The sequence below is a fragment of the Rhinoderma darwinii genome, chromosome 2, assembly GCF_050947455.1.
Source record: "Rhinoderma darwinii isolate aRhiDar2 chromosome 2, aRhiDar2.hap1, whole genome shotgun sequence".
NCBI lineage: Eukaryota > Metazoa > Chordata > Amphibia > Anura > Rhinodermatidae > Rhinoderma > Rhinoderma darwinii.
The window spans coordinates 236,958,155-236,981,050 of record NC_134688.1 but is presented as its reverse complement, the minus strand read 5'-3'; the positions used below and the strand labels follow the sequence as shown (position 1 = coordinate 236,981,050).

General features: G+C 42.4%; 1 protein-coding gene across 1 annotated transcript in view; it reads left to right on the top strand.

Annotated features, from left to right (window-relative positions):
• Positions 1–22,896, top strand: part of LOC142742830 (ras GTPase-activating protein 4-like) — a 182,797-nt gene that overhangs the window by 71,700 nt on the left and 88,201 nt on the right. Inside the window, exon 4 of the mRNA XM_075852979.1 lies at positions 4,888–4,949. Within this exon, the coding sequence (XP_075709094.1) occupies positions 4,888–4,949 (62 nt within the window). The remainder of the gene's footprint in view (positions 1–4,887; positions 4,950–22,896) is intronic.

Here is a 22,896-nt window from a genome sequence, read left to right as displayed (position 1 = left end):
AGCTGATTTTTGTTCAAATTTCACCCACACTACTGCTACTGTTTTACGCTGCAGATTTTCCGCAATTAAATCCGTTGCGAAAAATCTGCAGTCTTTACGCCCGGTGTGTTCCTACCCTAAAACTGATGCATTACTAATTCAATATGATCCATAACACAGACATATTGCGAATCTTTGTTACACACGTTTATAAATACGTTTGTGTTAAACAAGTGGAAACTGCAAAGCAACCATAGTCTGTGAACCCAACCTTTCTGTTTTTATTTCAGTTTTCTCCATTAACTTTTGTGAAGTCAGACTTAGGCCTCGTTTACACGAGCGTGATATACGTTCATGCGACGCGCGTGCTTTTCACGCATGTCGTACGGACCTATGTAAGTCTATGGGGGCATGCAGACAATCCGTGAGTTTTGCTCAGCGTTAGTCTGCTGAAAAAAACTCACGACATGTCCTATATTTTTGCGCTGTTCGCGCATCACGCACCCATTGAAGTCAATGGGTGCGTTAAAATCACGCAGGTCACACGGAAGCACTTCCGTGCGAACAGCGTGATTCGCGCAACAGCTGTCAAACTCTGAATGTAAACAGAAAAGCACCACGTGCTTTTCTGTTTACAAACATCCAAACGGAGTGTCATAATGATGGCGGCTGCGCGAAAATCACAGAGCTGTTAAGTGCCTTTTGCGCACGCAAAACGCCGCGTTTTTTGCGTGTGCAAAACGCACACCCTCGTGTAAACCAGGCCTTAGGCCTCATGCACAATGGTCCGCGAAACCACGGGTCCATTGCTATCCGTCGGACTGTAAAAAAACCTTGTGCATCCGTGTGTCACCTGGACTTACAGATCCAAAACAATTCACCAGTAATGGAGAATCTGCAAATCCGGACCATAAAATGACTTGCGGTCCGTATTTGCGCCATCTCCACCGATTCGTGTAAATCACGGTTGTGTGCATAAGGCCCTGGAAAAGAATGGGATTGAAAAATCAGAAGCTTAATGAACTAGTTGTAATTACGAATTTCAGATAACAAATCTTAACAACAGCAGTAAGGCCAGTGGGAAAATGTTTGGAAACAGAGGGGACAACATATTGTCATCATGCAACACATTGGAGAGCATTGCACATCTCATTCCACTGGGAAACATTAATTGATGAGTAATGTAGACTCTCAAAGAATGGAATGAGGTTCATTAGTGTCAAAGCAAGAATGGAGACTACGAGTGAAGTGTGTTCCCAGAGGATGTCCCTTTATTCAAGGCAAAGAACACACAACAGGTTTCTATAAATGAATGTATACCTTTAGTGTAAGCAGCTGATAAGCATTAGCCGACATGCCCTCATTTATTTATAAAAACTGATAGATTAATGAAAGACAGGGATGCAAAATGATGTTTGGTAGATAATCAAATAGCTTTCTGCATTCTTCTGCATTGTACTTTTGTTTCTTAGTTCAGGACTTCTACAAAGAATAGTAGTAGTAGTTAAGCATTAATTAATGGCATGAAAGAAAACATATTACCATTTATTATCTATTTTTCTATCGAGAAATAAAACGAAAACCCTTTCGTCATGGCTAGTGTTGCTACAGGTGCCATCATGAATATGATGGATCCCTTGTGTAAGATCTCTTTCACACACAGTATTTTTCTTGAGTATTTGGAAGCCAAAACCAGGAGTGGTTCAGTACACTCAAGACGTGGAAGTCTTTCCATTAGGCTCTATTCACACGACAGGGTCCGAGTGTCGGCTGATAAAAACGTCCGTTTTGGTCCGGTTTTTTCTCTACTGATTTCCATTCATTCCGTTCCGGGCCGTGTTTCTGTTTTTATCGGCCGATTTTGACCCGTTTTGCATCCGTTTTTTTTCTGTCAGTTTTAAAAACGGATGAATTTCATTTGTAAATTTTTTGCTACACACTTCCCTCTGTAGATAATGCCACACACTGGCATCTGTAAATAATGGCACAGATTTCCCTCTGTCGATAATGCCACACACTGCCCTCTGTAGATAATGCCTCACACTGCCCTCTGTAGATAATGCCACTCACTGCCCTCTGTATATGCCACTCACTGCCTTCTGTAGATAATGCCACACCCTGCCCTATGTAGATAATGCCACACACTTACCTCTGTAGATAATGCCACACAGCCCCCCTGTAAGTAGTGCCACACAGCCCCCCTGTAGGTAGTGCCACACAGCCCCCTGTAGGTAGTGATACAGTTCCCCTGTAGGTAGTGCCATACAACCCTCTTGTAGGTAGTGCCACATCCCCCTTGTACATAGCACCGCCGTAGATGACACCGCCACTGTAGATGGCAACCCCCACCTTCGTGTAGATATCCCCACTGTATGGGACCGCTCCATATAACTGATGAATTTCATTTGTAAATTTTTTGCTACACACTTCCCTCTGTAGATAATGCCACATACTGGCCTCTGGTATTATCTACAGAGGGAAGTGTATGGAAATATCTACAGAGGGAAGTGTGTGGCATTATCTACACACACTGCCCTCTGTAGATAATGACACACGCTGCCCTCTGTAGATAATGCCACACACTACCCTCTGTAGATAATGCCACTCACTGCCCTCTATAGATAATGCCACACACTGCCCTCCGTAGATAATGCTACACACTGCCCTCTGTAGATAATGCTACACAGTCCCCCTGTAGGTAGTGCCACACAGCCCACTTGTACATAGCTCCCCCGTAGATGGCACCCCTCCTGTAGATGGCACCCGCCACCTTCGTGTAGATAGCGCCACTGTAGGGGACCGCTCCATATATGGACAGTGAAGTCAGGGACTTCTCCTGGAGAGGAATCCCCGGCCACAGCTTCGGCAACGCTGTGGCAGCAAAAAAAAATCTCCTCACATGTACTTCACACTGTGAGGAGAAGAAGAGAACGAGCGTTAGAAAGCACGGCCGTCACTCAGATCACATCCAAGTGACGGCCATGCTTTACACGGCCCGAAAGACTTCTATGGGAGCCGTGCGGTCGGCAGAAAGGCCCAAAATAGGGCATGTTCCAGTTTTTGACGGACAAAAAATCGGCCATGTGAATAGCCCCATTTGGGGTCGATTGTTCTAACTGCGGCCGTGTGACAGCCGTTAAATAAACGGTTGCCACACAGCCAAGTAACCCTGTCATGTGAATGGGGCCTTACACCTTTTCTCTGTGTAAGTTTTACACCTGGTTTTGGCTCACAAATACTGATGCAAAATACTGACCAAACTACTGCCGTGTGAAAGAGATCTAAGAGATGTTAGGAGATTCTGATGGATCTCATTGACTTCTAATGGGTTCATCATGTTTTCATATTTTACTACAGGAGACAATAGCACAGCTCAGAGAGCAATGGAACAGGACCTTAGGCCTCCCTCAAACTCACTATTGTTGAAAGTGTTCTGCGATGTGTTTTTCAATTTATGCTTCGTGTTCTGTGCAGAGATGCTGCGTGTTTTGCCCCGGTTTTTACATCGTTTATGCAGCGGAATCGCAGTCAAAACTGCTAGAGATCCGCAGGTGCACATATACTTTGCTATAACCAATGTTTAACACTAAAGCCGCAGGTAAAACCGTTGCGGAAAAAAACCTCTTGGGTTGCCACAGTGCAGATTAGCTGCAGATATTGCATGCAAGGTTTTTTTTTAGCCAAAACCAGGATTGGAACCTAAACAGAAGACATATATAAAGATATATATGTATATATATATATATATATATTTTTTTTTTTAAAAGGCCTTATCGGTCTCCTCTCCTGGATCCAATTCTGGTTTTGGCTTAAAAAAAAAAATGCATGCAAAATCTGCAGCAAATCTGCACTGTGGGAACCCAACCTTAGGGTTATCATGTGTGTGAGGCTGGATTCACATGAGGTCATTATGTCCGTAATTGACGGACGTATTTCGGCCGCAAGTCCCGGACCGAACACAGTGCAGGGAGCCGGGCTCCTAGCATCATACTTATGTACGATGCTAGGAGTCCCTGCCTCGCTGCTGGACAACTGTCCCATACTGAAAACATGATTACAGTACGGGACAGTTGTCTGGCAGCGAGGCAGGGACTCCTAGTATCGTACATAACTATGATGCTAGGAGCCCGTCTCCCTGCACTGTGTTCGATCCAGGACTTGCGGCCGAAATACGTCCGTCAATTACGGACGTAATGACCTCGTGTGAATCCAGCCTGAGAGACACACAGTAGACGCTCTCAGCTGAGTCATCAGTTCAGCTTGATGCAGCTTCCATATATAGAGCAAACATAGAAGCTACATCTCAAAAACAAAATATTTGAATAGAGGAAAATTAGAAAAATTTTAGGCTATGTTCACACATCGCGATTTGTTGCAGATTTTTGAGCCAGATCCAAAAGGAAATCCAGGGGCAATGAGTAGTATCTGTTCTTCCTTTGTATTTCCCATTCCTTTTGAAACCACTTCTGGCTTTGTCTCAAAAATATTTTTTTAAAATCTGCACCATAAAGTAAAGTAACATCTAACCAGAGCGTTTTAGGGGCAAAAGAGCTAGTTATGGCTGTGTTCACATCTGCGTTGTCTTTCCGTTGAGGGGTTCCGTCGGAGGTTTCCGTCGGTTGAACCCTTCAACAGAAAGGCAAACGGAAACCTTAGCTTTCGATTGCATCACCATTGATCTCAATGGTGACGGAAACGTTGCTAATTGTTTCCGTTTGTCACTGTTGTGACAGGGTTCCATTGTTTTGACAGAAAATAGCGCAGTCGATCAGGTGTAAAGCCCTTTGTTACATTGGCAAGGCCTAGAGTTCTAGCATTCATTTTCCTGAAATGAAATTAAATGAGCAGCCTGTTGATAACAGAAATAGTATAGTTCAGCCTCAAACAACTGCTTTTTTCTTCTTGTAGCCGTGATGACGTCATTGGAAAGGTCTGTTTAACCCGTAATGTTATGGCAGAATATCCCAAAGGTATGTTTAGTTTACATTTTATGCTTCTTTAACTTGTTCATTGTGTTTGTTTCCTACAAATGTGGATACCAGTAAAAGAGAATGATAGGAACATTCTCTGCTGGAATCCATCCATATATTTTCATAAAAATGCAGGGGGTAAGTTTGAATGGCTTTGTTTTTTTTCACAGCGCTGCTTCCCGCAGCACAAATTATGTTAGAAAACCGCACCATAATATGCGTTTTTTCGGACGGAAGGTTCTGCGTGGATACACTGCACAGTTTTTATGCAGCATATCCAACCCCTGGGAATCCGGCCTAAATCATCTGTGTAAGCAGAGGCGTAGCTAGGTTCTTCAGCCCCCGGGCAAAGATTCAGTTTGGTGCCCCCCCCCAACCTCTTTCCCGACATCTCCTTCCCCCTCGCCATGTTTGTTTTCTCCACCAATCAATGACGTGTCATTTCTTTTACATATTTTTTTTCTTTTAAACATTTGTACATTTTACAAGCAATATAGTTCTATACACAACAACAGAACCAAGCTCAGTACATAAATACAGCCCCAGAACCAAGCTCAGCACATATATACGGCACTAGCACAAATACAGCTCAATTTAGTGCAACCCCTGCCGTATAGATTTGCACTAAATTGTTTCCAGCTCCCAGAATGGCCCGAACAATGGTAAGGATATGCTGGGTGATGCTGTTTCACAAAAAATAACTCATATCATAATCATACCACCCATCATCTCGCTGCAGATCATACAGTGACTACATTACTGATTAGAGGCAGAATAAACATTTACATTAAGTGACTCACCGGTGACGTCTCAGATTCTAGTTCTTTTTCTCCATCCGGTCCAGACCTCTATGATGACTTCTCCCGGTCACAGCCCATTTCTGCAGTTTGCCGCTCAGATGTCTTCATCTTCTCACTTTTCAAACATTCTATACCTATAAACAAAGATAAAGTTCTCATTATACCACACACTACGCCCCTAAACATAATCGCGTACCATACACTGTGTCCCACACACACACACACACACACACACCGTGCTCCCCATAGAGCCCCCTGTAGATAGTGCCCCCATATAGCCCACCCATGTATATAGTCTCTCACAAATAGCTCCCCCTATAGTGCTCCACAGATAGCCTACCCCTGTATATAGCCCCCTGTAGATATAGCCCACCCCTGTATATAGTGCTCCACAGATAGCCCACCCCTGTATATAGCCCACACCTGTATATAGTGCTCCACATATAGTCCACCCCTGTATATAGTGCTCCACATATAGTCCACCCCTGTATATAGTGCTCCACAGATATCCCACCCCTGTATATAGCCCCCCTGTAGATATAGCCCACCCCTGTATATAGTGCTTCATAAATAGCCCACCCCTGTATATAGCCCCCCTGTAGATATTGGCCACCCCTGCATATAGCCCCCCTGTAGATATAGCCCACCCCAGTATATAGTGCTCCATAGTTAGCCCACCTTAGTATATAGCCCCCCCCCCCCCTGTAGATAAAGCCACACACTTTTTTATTACAATAAAATAACAAACTATTCAAACTCACCTTAATCCCGTCCGGCAGCAATGGAGACCTGCTCTCTTCTGCGCAGGTCTCCTGGGGTTGAACGAAGCGTCTATGAAAGGCGCTGATTGGCTAGGCAGAATGATTATCCCTGTCATTCAGCGCCTTTCAATGACGCAAGCGGCGCAAAGTATCGCATTGCTTCACTCGTGGAAAGGAGCTGAATAGCCGGGCACAGAACGTACCCGGCCATTCATTGCTTCTAATTGTACCTGTGTCCTATAGACGCTGGTATAATTATAGTACAGGAGGGGGTGGCACTGGCGCCCCCCTCTAAGTTGCGCCTGGGGCACATGCCCCGCCTGCCCCCCCTAGCTACGCCCCTGGTGTAAGAAAAAAACCCTATGAGGCATTGCTGTTTGTATTCGTACAGTGTATAAGTGCAGGTATACTATCTACAGATTCTTTCCTCTTGCAAGGACATGCCACAGACTATGACAATTATAAGGTGCCAGGAGTAATGAAGTGGTGAGCAATCAGGTATAGTGTAGTTGGTCTTGAAGGCAATATTCCCATAATCCAATGAATGAAATTCACGGCTTTTGAGGTCAAGTATGCTGCAAATAAGTACAACTTTTGTTTCACAAGTCCTGTGCTTGAATATTATAGCAACACAAACTTAATTTCTACATCTATGCTACGACATGGCATTTAATTAGTAATTTGGTGAGAAAAACCTAAACCAGTGGCGTTGCTAGGGTCTTAAAAGATCAGGGGCACATGCCCCAACATATGTTTGCCCCCCCCAAAAAAATATTTCTGGGACCCCAAGCAAAGTTATGTCTGGTGACCCTAATCAAAGACATCTGTAGAGCGTGCCCCACACAATACCCCCTGTATAAAGTGTCACAACCCACTGTATAGTGCTACACACAGATCCCTTTGTAGATAGTGCCACACACAGTTCCCCCTGTAGATAGTGCCACACACAGTGCCCCATGTAGTGCCACACAACTCCGTGTAGACAATGCCACAACCCTGTAGATCATGCCACACACCCCCTGTAAATAGTACCACACACCCTCCCTGTAGATAGTTTCACACAGTGTCGCTGTGGATAGTGCCGCACACCCTTGTAAATAGTTCCACACAGTGCCCCCTGTAGATAATGCCACACAGTGCCCCCTGTAGATAGTCAAAAAGAGAAATCAGCAGCAGATCACAGTCCAGAAATGATAGAGAATAGTTTCCAAATAGAATATATATACGGTGCAGGCCGTGTAAAGTCATAGCCACTACGACTCCAATATAGTCATAAAATGTAGAAAAACCGCAGCTCACATTTCTCATGATATCAAAAAAGTGAAAAGACACTTTTATTCCACCATAATAAAGAGCGACATTTCGACCCTAGTGTGTGTCTTTCTCAAGCAATTAAACCCTTCCCGACACTCATCGTATGCATACGTCATGGAAAGCTAGTGCATCCCGTAGTGCCACCATCCACGGGTGTCAGCTGAATGTTACAGCTGACACCCTGCTGTAATGGCGGGGACCAAAGTTAGCTTCGATACCCGCCATTAACCCCTTAAATGTAGCGGTCAAAAGCGGTCGCTGCGTTTATGCGGTTTACAGCTCTTAGCCCCCCAGCAACGAAATGCCGGGGTGCCGATAGCTGCAAAAGCAACCTAAAGGCCTAATACTGGCCTCTCGGTTTGCCTAGTGCGGAAGCCTTGCAGGTTCTGCCCGGACCCCTTAGATGCAGCGATTGTAAACGATCGCTACATCTTAAAGGTTGGTAGCAGATCGACAGCCCTGCCATGCAATTGCAGGGCTACCGACTGCTGCTATGGCAACAGGAGGCCTAACAAAGCTCTGCCTAATCGGCTTGCTGCTAGTAAACGACTGACATATATAATACATTGCACTACATAGAAAGTGCAATGTATTAGAAAAAAAAAAAACAGACAGTTGGACCTTTATGTCCCCTAGTGGGACTAAAACAAAGTGTAAAAAAAGTGAAAAAAAAAAGTTTTTAAAAATATAATAAAAGTTTCAAGTAATAAAATAAAACACAATCGCCCTTTTTCCCATAACAAGTTTTTTATTATTGAAAAAAAGACATAAACCATATATATTTGCTATCGCTGCGTCCGTAACGGCCTGAGCTATAAAAATATTATGTTATTTATTCAACGCGGTCAACGGCGTAAAATAACCCGTAAAAAACAATGGTAGAATTTCAGTTTTTTGGTCACTTTGCCATACAAAAATTGGAATAAAAAGTAATCAAAAAGTTGCATGTATCCATATATGGTACCTATAAAAACTATAGCTCGTCTCTCGCAAAAAACAAGCCCTCATAAAGCTCCGTCGACAAAAAAATTAAAAAGTTATGGCTCCCACAACATGGCGAAAGAAAAAATACATTCTTTTTACAAAAGTAATTTTGTTGTGCAAAAAGTTGTAAAACATAAAAAAGTGCTATAAATTTGGTATTGCCGGAATCGTACTGACCCACAGAGTAAAGTCAACCTGTAATTTATAACGGATGGTGAATGCTATATAAAAAAACTATGCCAGAATTGGTCACCTTGCCTCCCAAAAAATAGAATAAAAAGTGATCAAAAAGTCGCATCTACCCCAAAATGGTACCAATAATAACTACAGCTCGTTATGCAAAAAAAACAGCCCTCATACCACTACGTCTATGAAAAAATACAATTAGTCTAGGCTCCAATAAGTCAGGAACTAACAAATATGCACTTGTGCAGGCCCGAAGGGAAAAACTGTTCTGTTTCAAGAGGCGATTTATCAAGGCTCTAAAATTAGGGAACTAGGAAGGGTAGGGCCCAAACATATCTGCTGGAAGTGAGGGTGCCCGTATTATACCAGGACAAGGCTTTCCAAGCAAAATTTGAACTGCAAAGGTGCAGAGTGTATACTAAAATGGGGATAAGAAAGGACACCATTTATCAGTGCGATACTGGCCTGTGCATAAAGGATTGCTTCACACCGTAACACACATCTATGAATTATTTTATTGTTTTTTTTTACCCCATTATTATACCACCTTATTATACCATGATGTACTCTGCCCAGCTTACATATGCCTCCACATTATAAACTAAAGTACCAGTAAAACTCCAAAGAAAACTACTACCAAGCAAAATCTGCGCTCCAAAAGCCAAATGGCGCCCCCTCCCTTCTGAGCCCTACAGTGTGCCCAAACAGCTGTTTACTTCCACATATATGGGATCGCCCTACCCAGGGGACCCTTTTAACAATTTTTGGTGTGTGTGTCTCCAGTGGCACAAGCTGGGCACAACATATTTGCCACTGAAATGGCATATCTAGGGAACAATGTACATTTTTACTTTGCACATTCATTTATGGAAAAGACCTGTGGGGTGAAAATGCTGACTAGACCCCTTAATAAATGACTTGAGTAGTGTAGTTTCCAAAATGGTGTCACTTCTCAGGGGTTTCTTTTATTATTTCTCATCAGAACCCTGCAATTGTGAACCGATACTTTGTAAATCGCCAAATTAGGCCTCAATTTATAATGGTGCTCTTTGACTCCTGAGCCCTGTCAAATGTCCAGGCAAAAGATTAGGGCCACATGTAGGGTGTTTCTAAAACCAGGAAACACAGCATAATAATTAGAAAGCTGTCTTGTTATGGTGGCACAAGCTGGGGCCCAGATATTGGTATATCTATGGGAAAATTCCCATTTTCACATGCTAACTACACCCCTAGTTGAATACCTTGAGGGTTGTAGTTTCAAAATTGGGTCACTTCTGGTGGGTTTTCACTGTTTTGGTTCCACAGAGACTTTGAAATTGCGACATAGCGCCAAGAAACCAGCAAAATCTGCTCTCCAAAAGCCAAATGGCGCTCCTTCCCTTCTGAGCCCTACTGTGTGCCCAAACAGCAGTTTATGACCACATATGGGGTATTTCCGTACTCAAGAGAAATTGATTTACAAATGTTGGGTTTCTTTTTTTCCTTTATTTGTTGAGAAAATGCAACATTTTGAGCTAAATCTACGTCTTATTGAAGAAAAAGCATTTATTTTTTTCACTGAGCATTTCTAATAAAATCATTTAAACACCTGTGGGGGTCAAAATGATTACTACACCCCTAGATGAATTCCTCAAGGGTTGTAGTTTTCTAAATGGAATACGTTTTGGGTAGTTTCCACTGTACTGGTACCTTAGGGTCTTTGCAAACACGACATGGTGTCAAGAAACAAAACCAGCAAAATCAGTGCTCCAAAAGCCAAATAGTGCTCCTTCTCTTCTGATCCTTGCCGTGTGCTCAAACAGGGGGGATTTCTGTACTCCAGAGAAATTGCTTTACAAATGTTAGGGGACTTTTTCTTCTTTATTCCTTATGTACATTGTTCTTGTTTTTTTTAGCTAAAATTACATCGTATTGGAAAAAATATAAATTATTAATTTTCATGTCCAAATTCTAATAAAATCTATGAAACACCTGTGGGGTCAAATTGCTCACTACACCCCTAGATGAATTCCTTGTTGGGTTTAGTTTCCAAAATGGGGTCTTTTTTGGGGTGTTTTTCTATGATTTGACATCACAAGACCTCTTCAAACCTGACATGGTGCCTAAAATATATTCTAATAAAAAGAAGGCCTCAAAATCCTCTAGGTGCTCCTTTGCTTCTGAGGCCTGTGCTTCAATCCATTAGCACGCTAGGGTAATGTGTGGGATATTACGAAATACTGCAGAATCTGTGTAATAAATATTGAGTTGCATTTCTCTGGTAAAACGTTCTGTTTTACAGATTTTTTTAATAAAAATATGAATTTCTGCAAAAAAATGAAATGAAAATAAATTTGTATATTTTACCTCTACTTTGCTTTAATTCTTGTGAAACTCCTAAAGGGTTAAGAAACTTTCTAAATGCTGTTTTGAATACTTTGAGGGGTGCCGTTTTTAAAATGGGGTGACTTATGGGGTTTTGTATTGTATAGACCCCACAAAGACACTTCACAACTGAACAGGTCAAATTTTCTTGAAAAGTTGAGACATTTTTGCTAAAGTTCTAAGCCTTTAATGTCCTAGAAAAATAAAAGGATGTTCAAAGAGTTATGGAAACATAAAGTAGACGTATGGAAAATGTTAATTAGCAACTATTTTGTGTTTTATTACTATCTGTCTTACAAGCAGATACATTTAAATTTAGAAAAAATTCAAATTTTTGAAATTTTTTGCTAAATTTCTGTATTTTTCACAATTAAATACTGAATGTATCGACCAAATTTTACCACTAACTTAAAGTACAATGTGTCACGAGAAAACACTCTCAGAATCACTTGGATTGATAAAAGCATTCCAAAGTTATTACAACATAAACTGACAAATGTCAGGTTTGAAAAATAAGGCTGTCAGGAAGGTCAAAAGTGGCTGCAGCGGGAAGGGGTTAAACAAAGTGCAGTATATATAGGGGATGGGACATCATAACATCAATTCCATATGAAAATCTATATACATAACAATCAAATTGATACAGGTACTTTCATACATAAATATGTGCATGAAATATATATTTATTCACTTACAGAGATTTTATAGATGGAAACCCGGACTCTCAATCCAAATAAAGCAATTTGATCATAAGTATAGATACATACATTAAACGGCGTCCAGTCATCCCTACTGCCCATGCGCGAGCCCCTGCCTACGTAATACCAGCATTAGTGTCTCCTGGATACTGCGCTGACGTGACACTGCGTCACTACGCATGCCACGTCATCGCGCACTAGCTTCCAGTATTCTAGATAACTGCTACATGTGACCAGCGCTTCGTGTCATAGCATAAACCTGTATACAGTTGTCCGGTCTCTATGACAACCAGTATATGCATTCAGGACTTGGCCGGGGCTCCGACTCTGCATGAATTACTGCATCAATGCGGCGTGGCATGGAGGCGATCAGCCTGTGGCAATGCTGAGGTGTTTCTCTTTACTTTTCCATCTGTTCCCGACCTCTATGATGCCTCCTGGCCATGACCCATTTCTGTGGAAATGGGTCAATTTGCTGCTCGGATGTCTTCTGAAGCTCACTTTTTCAACATTTCTGCACCCATAAACGAAGAGCAAATTCTTATAATGCCACACTCTATGCCCCTAAATATAATAGTACCATACACTGTGCACCTGAGTATAATAGTACAATATACTGTGTCCCTGATTATATTAGTACCATACACTGCCCATGAATAAAATTGTGTCAAACACTGTAAAGTAATGCACCACACACAGTGCCCCCTGTAGATAGTGCCCCTCATAGAGCCCCCCGTAGATAGTGCCCCTCATAGAGCCCCACGTAGATAGTGCCCCTCATAGAGCCCTCTGTAGATAGTTCTCCCCATAGAGCCCTCTGTAAATAGTGCTCCCCATAAAGCCTTCTGTAGGTAGTAGCATTCCCTGTAGATGGTGCCCCTGTACCGTTCCCTGCAGACAGGGCCCCTTGTAGCATTCCCTGTAGATAGTGCCACCTGTGGCATTCACTGTAGTGCCCCCTGTAGCGTTCCCTGTATAGTACCCCCTGTAGATAGGGCCCCCTGTGGCATTTCTTGTAGATAGAGCCCACTGTGGCGTTCCCTGTAGATAGGGCCCCATGTGGCGTTCCCTGTAGATAGAGCCCCCTGTGACATTACCTGTAGATAGGGCCCCCTGTGGTGTTCCTTTTAGATAGGGCCCCCTGTGGCGTTCCCTGTAGATAGGGTCCCCTGTCGTGTTCCCTGTTAGATAGGGTACCCTGTCGCGTTCCCTGTAGATAGGGCCCCCTGTGGCGTTCCCTGTAGGTAGGGCCCCCTAAAGGGTTCCCTGTAGATAAGGGCCCCTATATAGGCCCCTGTAGTTGGTGCCCCCTATATAGTCCCCTGTAGTTCGTGCCCCCTATATAGTCACCTGTAGTTAGTGTTCCCTATAGTCCCCTGTAGTTAGTGTTCCCTATAGTCCCCTGTAGTTAGTGTTCCCTATAGTCCCCTGTAATTAGTTCCCTATAGTCCCCTGTAGTTAGTTCCCTATATAGTCCCCTGTAGTTAGTGTTCCCTATATACACCGTGTTCCAAATTATTATGGACATTGGATTTAAGTGTCATAAACATTTAATTATTAGTTTTTCAATTAAACTCATGGATGGTACTGTGTCTTAGGGTATGTGCACACGCTAGCTGGCTTTTACGGCTGAAATGACAGACTGTTTTCAGGAGAAAACAGCTGCCTCGTTTCAGCCGTAATTGCTCCTCCTCGCATTTTGCGAGTCTTCTCTGACAGCCGTAAATTTTGGGCTGTGCTTCATTGAGTTCAATGAAGAACGGCTCAAATTACGTCTGAAAGAAGTGTCCTGCACTTCTTTTGACGAGGCTTTATTTTTACGCGTCGTCGTTTGACAGCTGTCAAACGACGACGCGTAAATGACAGGTTGTCTGCACAGTACGTCGGCAAACCCATTCAAATGAATGGGCAGATGTTTGCCGACGTATTGTAGCCCTATTTTCAGGCGTAAAACGAGGCATTAGGGCTCTTTGGATCATTGTAATCAATCTCAGACACCTGTGATAATTAGTTTGCCAGGTGTGCCCAATCAAAGGAAAACTACTTAAGAAGGACGTTCCACATTATTAAGCAGGCCACAGGTTTCAAGCAATATGGGAAAGAAAAAGGATCTCTCTGCTGCCGAAAAGCGTGAAATAGTGCAATACCTTGGACAAGGTATGAAAACATTGGATATTTCAAGAAAACTTAAGCGTGATCATCGTACTGTGAAAAGATTTGTGGCTGATTCAGAGCACAGATGGGTTTGTTCAGATAAAGGCATAATGAGGAAGGTTTCTGCCAGACAAATTAATAGGATTAGGAGAGCAGCTGCTAAAATGCCATTGCAAAGCAGAAAACAGGTATTTGAAGCCGCTGGTGCTTCTGGAGTCCCGCGAACCTCAAGGTGTAGGATCCTCCAGAGGTTTGCAAGTGTGCATAAAGCTATTATTCGGCCACCCCTAAACAATGCTCACAAGCAGAAACGGTTGCAGTGGGCTCAGAAATACATGAAGACTAATTTTCAAACCGTGTTGTTTACTGATGAGTGCTGTGCAACCCTGGATGGTCCAGATGGATGGAGTAGTGGATGGTTGGTGAATGGCCACCATGTGCCAACAAGGCTGCGACGTCAGCAAGGAGGTGGCGAAAATTACCTCTGCAAAGTACGTAGAGTTTATGACTGACCACTTTCTTCCGTGGTACAAAAAGAAGAACTGTGCCTTCCGTAGCAAAATTATTTTCATGCATGACAATGCACCATCTCATGCTGCAAAGCATACCTCTGTGTCATTGGCTGCTATGGGCATAAAAGGAGAGAAACTCATGTTGTGGCCCCCATGTTCCCCTGACCAAACCCTATTGAGAACCTTTGGAGCATCCTCTTGCAAAATATCTATGAGGGTGGGAGGCAGTTCACATCAAAACAGAAGCTCTGGGAGGCTATTGTGACATCCTGCAAAGATATTCAAGCAGAAACTGTCCAAATACTCACAAATTCAATGGATGCAAGAATTGTGAAGGTGATATCAAAGAAGGGGTCCTATGTTAACATGTAACTTGGCCTGCTAAGTTTTTTTTTATTGAAAGAGCTTTTGATTTCTGTAAATATGACCTCCTGATGCTGCAAATTCAACAAATTAGCATTTTAATTCTCTTTACAACCTTTAAAATGTTTTGATCTCTGTTGTGCATAATAATTTGAAGCATTTTGAGTTTTTTACTTCTAAAAAATAATCTGTTATCATTGGGAGATTTGTTCAATAAAATTCGCATTATACTCCAACGGATGATGGCTTGAAGATTATACTGACTGTTATTTGCATCGACTATTAGGAAAATCAGCAAAAAATAACATTTGCATAATAATTTGGAATGCGGTGTAGTCCCCTGTAGTTACTGTTCCCTATATAGTCCCCTGTAGTCAGTTCCCTATATAATCCCCTGTAGGTACTGTTCCCTATATAGTCCCCTGTAGTTACTGTTCCCTATATAGTCCCCTGTCGTTAGTGTTCCCTATAGTCCCCTGTAGTTACTGTTCCCTATATAGTCCTCTGTAGTTACTGTTCCCTATATAGTTCCCTATAGATAAGGCCCCCAACGCTGCCCACAGTAGAAGGAAAAGGGAAAAAAAAATTATATGCTTACCTGTCACGTTCCCGCTCTGTCTTCCAGCGGCACCAGTCCTCCTCCAGGGGAACGATGCAGCGGCGCGATGATATCATCGCGCCGACTGCATCATCACTAAAGTGCTTAATGGCGAGACATCCTGTGCCTCGTCAGGGCAGCGCTAGGCTACTCAATTGTATTCACGTCCTAAGGAAGTGGATGTAATTTCCCGCTTCACCCGGTTCTGCGAACCAGCTGTAATTTTAACAACCGGTTCGGGAGAACCGGGGCGAACCGGCCGGATCCCGCCCCTGATTTAAGGTGATCATCAGTCGTTGACTGTCGGACTGTACAATAGCCCAATTGCATCATAGTTTTACACTGCAAAATATGCTACATAAAGGAGGGGGATAAGTAAAAAAAAATATACAGAAAAGCCACTTTTTAATATTCAATCGTACCATAAACTTTAAGTATGACTTCTTGGTATATTAATATAATATATACCACGCCTCCGTTATACATCCATCTTAAAAAAAATATCTGACTGTAACTGACAGTAGTAATTTAATTAAATGATCTATCTCTAGGTCGTCAAGAAGCGTAATCTATTGATGCCATCTAAGTGTTCTGTAACACTGGTCCCATAGATTAATAGAGAATTTGTGTTAGATCTTTTATGACATACAGGAATTATATTTAATATAAAAAAAATATTTAATCTTAAAGATACTCTACCTTAAAAAGCACTAGTCATTAGACCTAACCCTGATGAATTTGTCAATAGGGGATAAGTGGCTGGCTGAAACCTGTGACGTCACTTATAGTAGAAGAAACTGTTGAATAGAATTGGAAAGTCAAACCTGTTGACCTTATGTTTTTGGCGGACCATTTTATAAGTACCATTTTGTATTATTAGTATCATTATGTGTCTGTTAGGTGCCCTTGTTTTCACAGAAGTTAAAATGAGTACCAGAATCTTTGCTTTAATAGTTTTCCCATGCATTTTCTGTGGGATTCTAGTTTTTTTTAACCCATTTTTCTCCTCTCTACGTCATTTTGTGTAACCATCAACTCTTTAAATATTTTTTATCGTATTAGTAAAATGTGAAACTTGTTTTACTAAGTACTTTAACTGTGACAATTCATATTGCCTCTTATTTTTAAACAATAGACCTGTAGCTTCAAGAGATGAGTTAGGCCTCTTTCAGACAAGCGTATTCGTAAACAAAATGATATTGCATCAGTATGTCGTCAGTATTTCATTAGTATTACAGATCAGTATTACTGATGGGCTGTCTTCTAGGGAGAAAATTGAATGACATACAGTAAGACAGTCCTTTTTAAAAACGGATGCAATACAGATGACATACAGACCAAATACGGATGCATCCGTATTTTAATCATTCTTCATAGACTTCAATGGTTTTTTTCCATCTATGATACGGATGAAAGTAGTACATGCTGCTTTTTTAAAATATCCGCGTATTTTACGTGCTCACGTGAATAGCCTCATTGAATAACATTCGCTTTGTATTATGGTCCGCTAAAAGGGTGGAATATGGATGTAAAATACACTCGTATGAAACAGGCCTAAGGGCATGTTCAGACGTGGCAGATTTTTTCCGCTGCAAATGTTGCTGCAAATTCGCAACGAATCTGCAGCAACATTTTCATATTTGACAGGTAATTCAAACGTTGCGGATATCACAGCGGACTTGCTGCAGATTTCAGTTTTTGCTTTGCAGAGGCTGAAATCCACAGTGAAATTACGCTGCTTCTCCGCAACAGAATGTGCATGCTGCGGAGTGAAAATTCTGCACCGCAGCCTAAATTCTGCACTGTTATTTTCCGCAACGTCTGACCTAAGTTACCAAAAAATGTATAGAAACCAATTAAAATAACAGCTTCTGCAGATTTCCACTGCGGACTGTCCGCAGTGGAATTCAACAGTAATTCCGCCACGTCTTAATGTGCCCTTAGGGTGTATTCACACTGTGCGGCTTTGGCACATTTTTTTGCTGTGATAAATAATGGCAAATCGCTGCAAAAACACAGAAGAACCACACTGTGTGAATATACACTTAAACCCTCTTAAAGTGGTCTGCTGTGGACCCAAACCTGGCTATTATGAAAACTGCATAAAGATGTCCGTGTCACGTTACTGGAAGCGGACAATCGCACATGGATGTCACGTTATCACTTGGCCTTTTTTACATGATCGCAGAATCTGACGGGAAGCAGCAGCAGGGTTTTTTGAGCCAAACACAGAAGGGGGCACATAAGAAAGGAGTTGGAGTCTTTTCTTTATACCTTTAGGGCTGGGGTGGGGAACCTTTTTTCTGGCAAGGGCCATTTGGATATTTTTTATAACATCATTCGCGGGACATACAAAATTATCAACTTAATAATGCCCCCATAGCTGCCCCCACACACAGTATAATGCCCCCCATAGCTGCCCCCACAGTATAATGACCCTGTAGCTGCCCCCACAGTATATTGCCACCCATAGCTGCCCCATACAGTATAATGCCCCCATATAGTATAATGCCCCCCATAGCTGCCCCATACAGTATAATGCCCCCATACAGTATAATGCCCCCCATAGATGCCCCATAAACTATAATGCCCCATACAGTATAATGCCCCCCATAGCTGTCCCATACAGTATAATGCCCCCACGCAGTATAATGCCCCCATAGCTGCTCCATACAGTATAATGCCCCCATACAATATAGTGTCCCCCATAGCTGTCCCATACAGTATAATGCCCCCATAGCTGTCCCGTACAGTATAATGCCCCCCCCTTAGCTGTCCCATACCCAGTATAATGCCCCCTCAGTAGCTACCATATGAGCCCCCCCTCCCATACCCAGTAACATGCCCCCATAGGAATGTAGCTAATAGAAAAAGAATAACATAATTATTTACCTATCCCCGTTCCCAGGGTGAAGGATCCTTCTCTTCCTCTGCAATGTGTTGTGAGTGACTCGGCGCAGACAGGCGCGTTGACGTCACTACATCACGCTCGCCTGCGCCGAGCCGCTCTCGGCACAGTGAATGCTGGAGCAAGGCTCCAGCATTGAACCCAACTGAATGTGCATCCTGCGGACGTAGATTCAGTTGGAACAAACACCAGCGCGGTCAGCGCTGTGTGACAACGGGGACCCTGCGAACCCCCCAGGCTTAGGAGCCTGGTCGCAATTGCGACCGTTAAGACCCCCTACAGCTACGCTACTGCCGGCCCGGAGGTGGACACCACTCCGGTCACTTGACCTCACGTCACTGACTGGTCCACTCTTAGGCTGGCACAATACAGTCACCTGACCTTACATTACTGACTCAGGTCAGGTGACCACACTGATCCACTCTTGGGCCGGCACGCACCGACCTCACTCAGACCGCCGCTGCGCCGCCATGCTTGGCTCCTAAATGTGAGTGAGTAGGGCGGAATCACAACGGCAGCGGCGGTCAAAGTGAGGTCGGGCCGGACCAAATAATCCTGCGGGCCTTATACGGCCCGCGGGCCAGACGTTCCCCACCCCTGCTTTAGGGTATGTACACGACGCTGTGTTTTCAGGCGTTTTTTAAATTCTGGCCCAACGAATTGCAGAGGCGTTCATGTTTTCTGCTTAATTGTAATCTATTGTCTAAAATAAGTATTTTGTATGGATAGCCTAATGAATAGCTAAATGTAGGGGAAGAAAAATCGTTTTTTGTTGGTTTCCTATGTGGGGGGCTGAGTCATCACATATAGTTATTTATGACTTCATTTTATTCTTCATTTTCACCTCAGTTCAAGCATTATGTTTCTGTTTTCATTCGTTTTTTTAAGCATGGAACACATTGTTTCAGATAGGAAGTGACAACTGGATCTCTGCATGACATTTGTTTCATTTCTACTATTAGCAAGATATGGCTCAGACAGAAGCAGTCAGTTGCTGGGAGATAGTACAAATCTGATGGAGTTGTAAAGTGGCTACAGGCAAGAAGAAATAAAAGGTTAATTAGATGGGGGTGTATACATAAATAGAGGTAATAAGGTTTCTTGATGGTTTTGGTCCAGGTAATTACTTTATGACCGTATAGCAGCATGGATATTTTTGTTTCATCTGTTTATATTTTTGCAAGATTTATTGACCAGTATAGGGCTTTGTTCACATCTGCATTATGGCTCCGTTCCGACGTTCCGTCTGAGCTTTCCGTCGGAACGGAGCCCTGACTGACACTAACGGAAACCAGAGGTTTCCGTTTCCATCACCATTGATTTCAATGGTGACGGATCCGGTGCCAATGGTTTCTGTTTGTCTCCATTGTGCAGGTGTTCTGTCGTTTTGACTGAATCAATAGCGTAGTCGACTACGCTATTGATTCCGTCAAAACTACGGAACCCCTGCACAACTGAGACAAACAGAAACCATTAGCACCGGATCCTTCACCATTGGAATCAATGGTGATGAAAACGGAAACCTCTGGTTTCCGTTTGTGTCAGTCAGGGCTCCGTTCCAATAGAAAGCTCCGACGGAATGTCGGAACGGAGCCCTGACGCAGATGTGAACAAAGCCTTATAAAAGCTAATGTTTGTTATGTACTCTTACTATATTGTCCATAGTGCATACAAAACACATCAAAGAAGCACAAACAATGAAGATGTTTACGAAGACCCAAAAATGCAGGGAAGATTATAGGATGACTTTCAGTGGGTTTAATTATCGCTCTAAATTCTGATTTACTAATATATGGCCATAGGTATGAAGAAAATACTACTTTCTTATGTGTCTACTTCTGTGTGTGGCTAAAAAAAACTGAGCCAAAAACGGTATCAAAACTGTGTGTGATCCTTGCCTAAAGAACAACCAATGCAGTTTAAAATATAATGGCGGTAACTTAGTTCACATGTTAGGCTCTTTTCACAATTGCTCCATGGCTTACGCCATGGTTATGCTGATGGAGACCTGTCGGATCCGTTATAATTCAATGCATCAAAGCTATGATGGATCCATTGTGATACGGATCCTAATGGATCCCAACGAATTATAATGAATTTGAGAGGTTTCCATCGTGTATATGTTTTTTTTATTTACAGGATAGAATAGCACTGCAGACTATACTATACTTGCTAACATCAAGTCTTACACTTCAGGAACGTTGGAAAGTTTTTGGCATGTATTATGTAACTGTAAACTGCAATCATAAGCCAAACTGAAGAGAAACACTGCCTGAACAAAGAACAGACTTCATTCCCAGAATGTTACACATTTCTAGGACCTGTCTCTGTAATTGAGCAGCTTCCAGAACAGTATGTAGGCAGTGGTAGCATGCAAAGGCTAGTCTATCAATTCCTAGGCCTATTGTCCACAATGTCCGAGAAATAAGTGTTCTTTCAAAGCATAGAAACAAAGCAATGCCCATTTGGTTTATTTTGTTAACATTTTACATAGTAAATATTATTTCATTTCATGCTGGTAGCATAAAAATCTACCTAAATTACAAGATGTCATCCTAGTTAAAAATGTCTCTGTTATGCCAGGCAAATATGCAGCAAATATCCTGGTGATGATCCCAACTGAAAAATAATCCCTGCCACTGGACTATCAACATGCTCAAAATTCTTATCAGAAAAAAATCCTTATGAGTATACACTCTCTCCATGATTGTCTGGGATATTTATGGCAGTCTATTTACAGTGAGGTAATGCCCGTGTCTGTGCCTGTACGATCAATTTACCATTCTGCACTGTTTGGAGAGGGTTATACATATATCCATAATGAACTTCTTAAAGTTTTACCTACTTAAAATCTACATGAAAGACAAAATAAAGATGCTTTGACTGTCATTTCTGTTAGGCCGGATTAACACGAGCGTGTGCGTTTTGCGTGCGCAAAAAATGCGCCGTTTTGCACGCACAAAAGGTCCATAACAGCTCCGTGTGTCAGCAGCGTATGATGCGTGGCTGCGTGATGTCATCATTATGACACTCTGTTTGTATGTTTGTAAACAGAAAAGCACGTTACTGCTGTTGCGCGAATCACGCGCGTCACACTTAAGTGCTTCCGTGTGCTGCGAGTGATTTTCACGCACCCATTGACTTCAATGGGTGCGTGATGCGCGAAAAACCACAAATATAGGACATGTCGTGAGTTTTACACAGCGGACACACGCTGCGTGAAACTCACGGACTGTCTGAACGGCCCCATTGACTAACATAGGTCCGTGAGAGGCGCGTGAAAATCATGCGCGTTGCACGGACGTATATCACGTTCGTCTGAATAAGCCCTTAGTGTGAAGTGGAAAGATCTAGTTTATGACCACATATGGGGTATTGCCGCACTCGGAAGAAATTGCTTTACATATGTTGGGGTTCTTTTTTTCCTTTATTTGTTGAGAAAATTAAAAATATTGAGCTAAACGTATGTCTTATTGAAGAAAAGGGATTGTTTTTATTTTCACTGCCCAATTCTAATAAAGTCTATAAAAAAAAACCTGTGGGATCAAAATGCTCACTACACCCGTAGATGAATTCCTCAAGGGGTGTAGTTTCCTAAATGGAGTCACTTTTTGGGCGTTTTCATTATTTTGTCCTCTCAGGGGCTTTGCAAATGCGACATGGCCTCCGCAAACCATTCCTGCTACATGTGATCTCCAAAAGCCAAATAGCACTCTTTCCCTTCTAAGCCGTGCCGTGTGTCCAAACAGCCGTTTATGACCACATGTGGGGTTTTACTTGGGAGAGCTTGTTTTACAAATGTTGTAGTTTTTTTTCCCCTTTAGTCCTTGTCGAAATGAAAAAAATTTTGCTAAACCTACATTTTCTTTAAAAAAAATGTAGATTTAAATTTTTACGGCCTACTTCCAATAACTTCTGCAATAAACCTGTGGTGTCAAAATGCTCACTATAACCCTAGATACTTTCCTTGAGTGGTGTCGTTTCCCAAATGGGGTCACTCTAGGCGCTCCTCTACTTTGCTTTAATTCCTATGAAATGTCTAAAGGGTTAAGAAACTTTCAAAATGCTGTTGTGAAGACTTTGAGGGGTGAAGTTTTTAAAATAGGATGACTTATTGGGGGTTTCTAATATATAAGGCTCTCAAAGCCACTTCACAACTGAATTGGCCCCTGTAAAAATAGCCTTTTGAAATTTTCTTGTGAAAATGTGAGAAATTGCTGCTAAAGTTCTGATCCCTGTAACGTCCTACAAAAATAAAAGGACGTTCAAAATAACTATGCCAATCTAAAGTAGACATATGGGGGA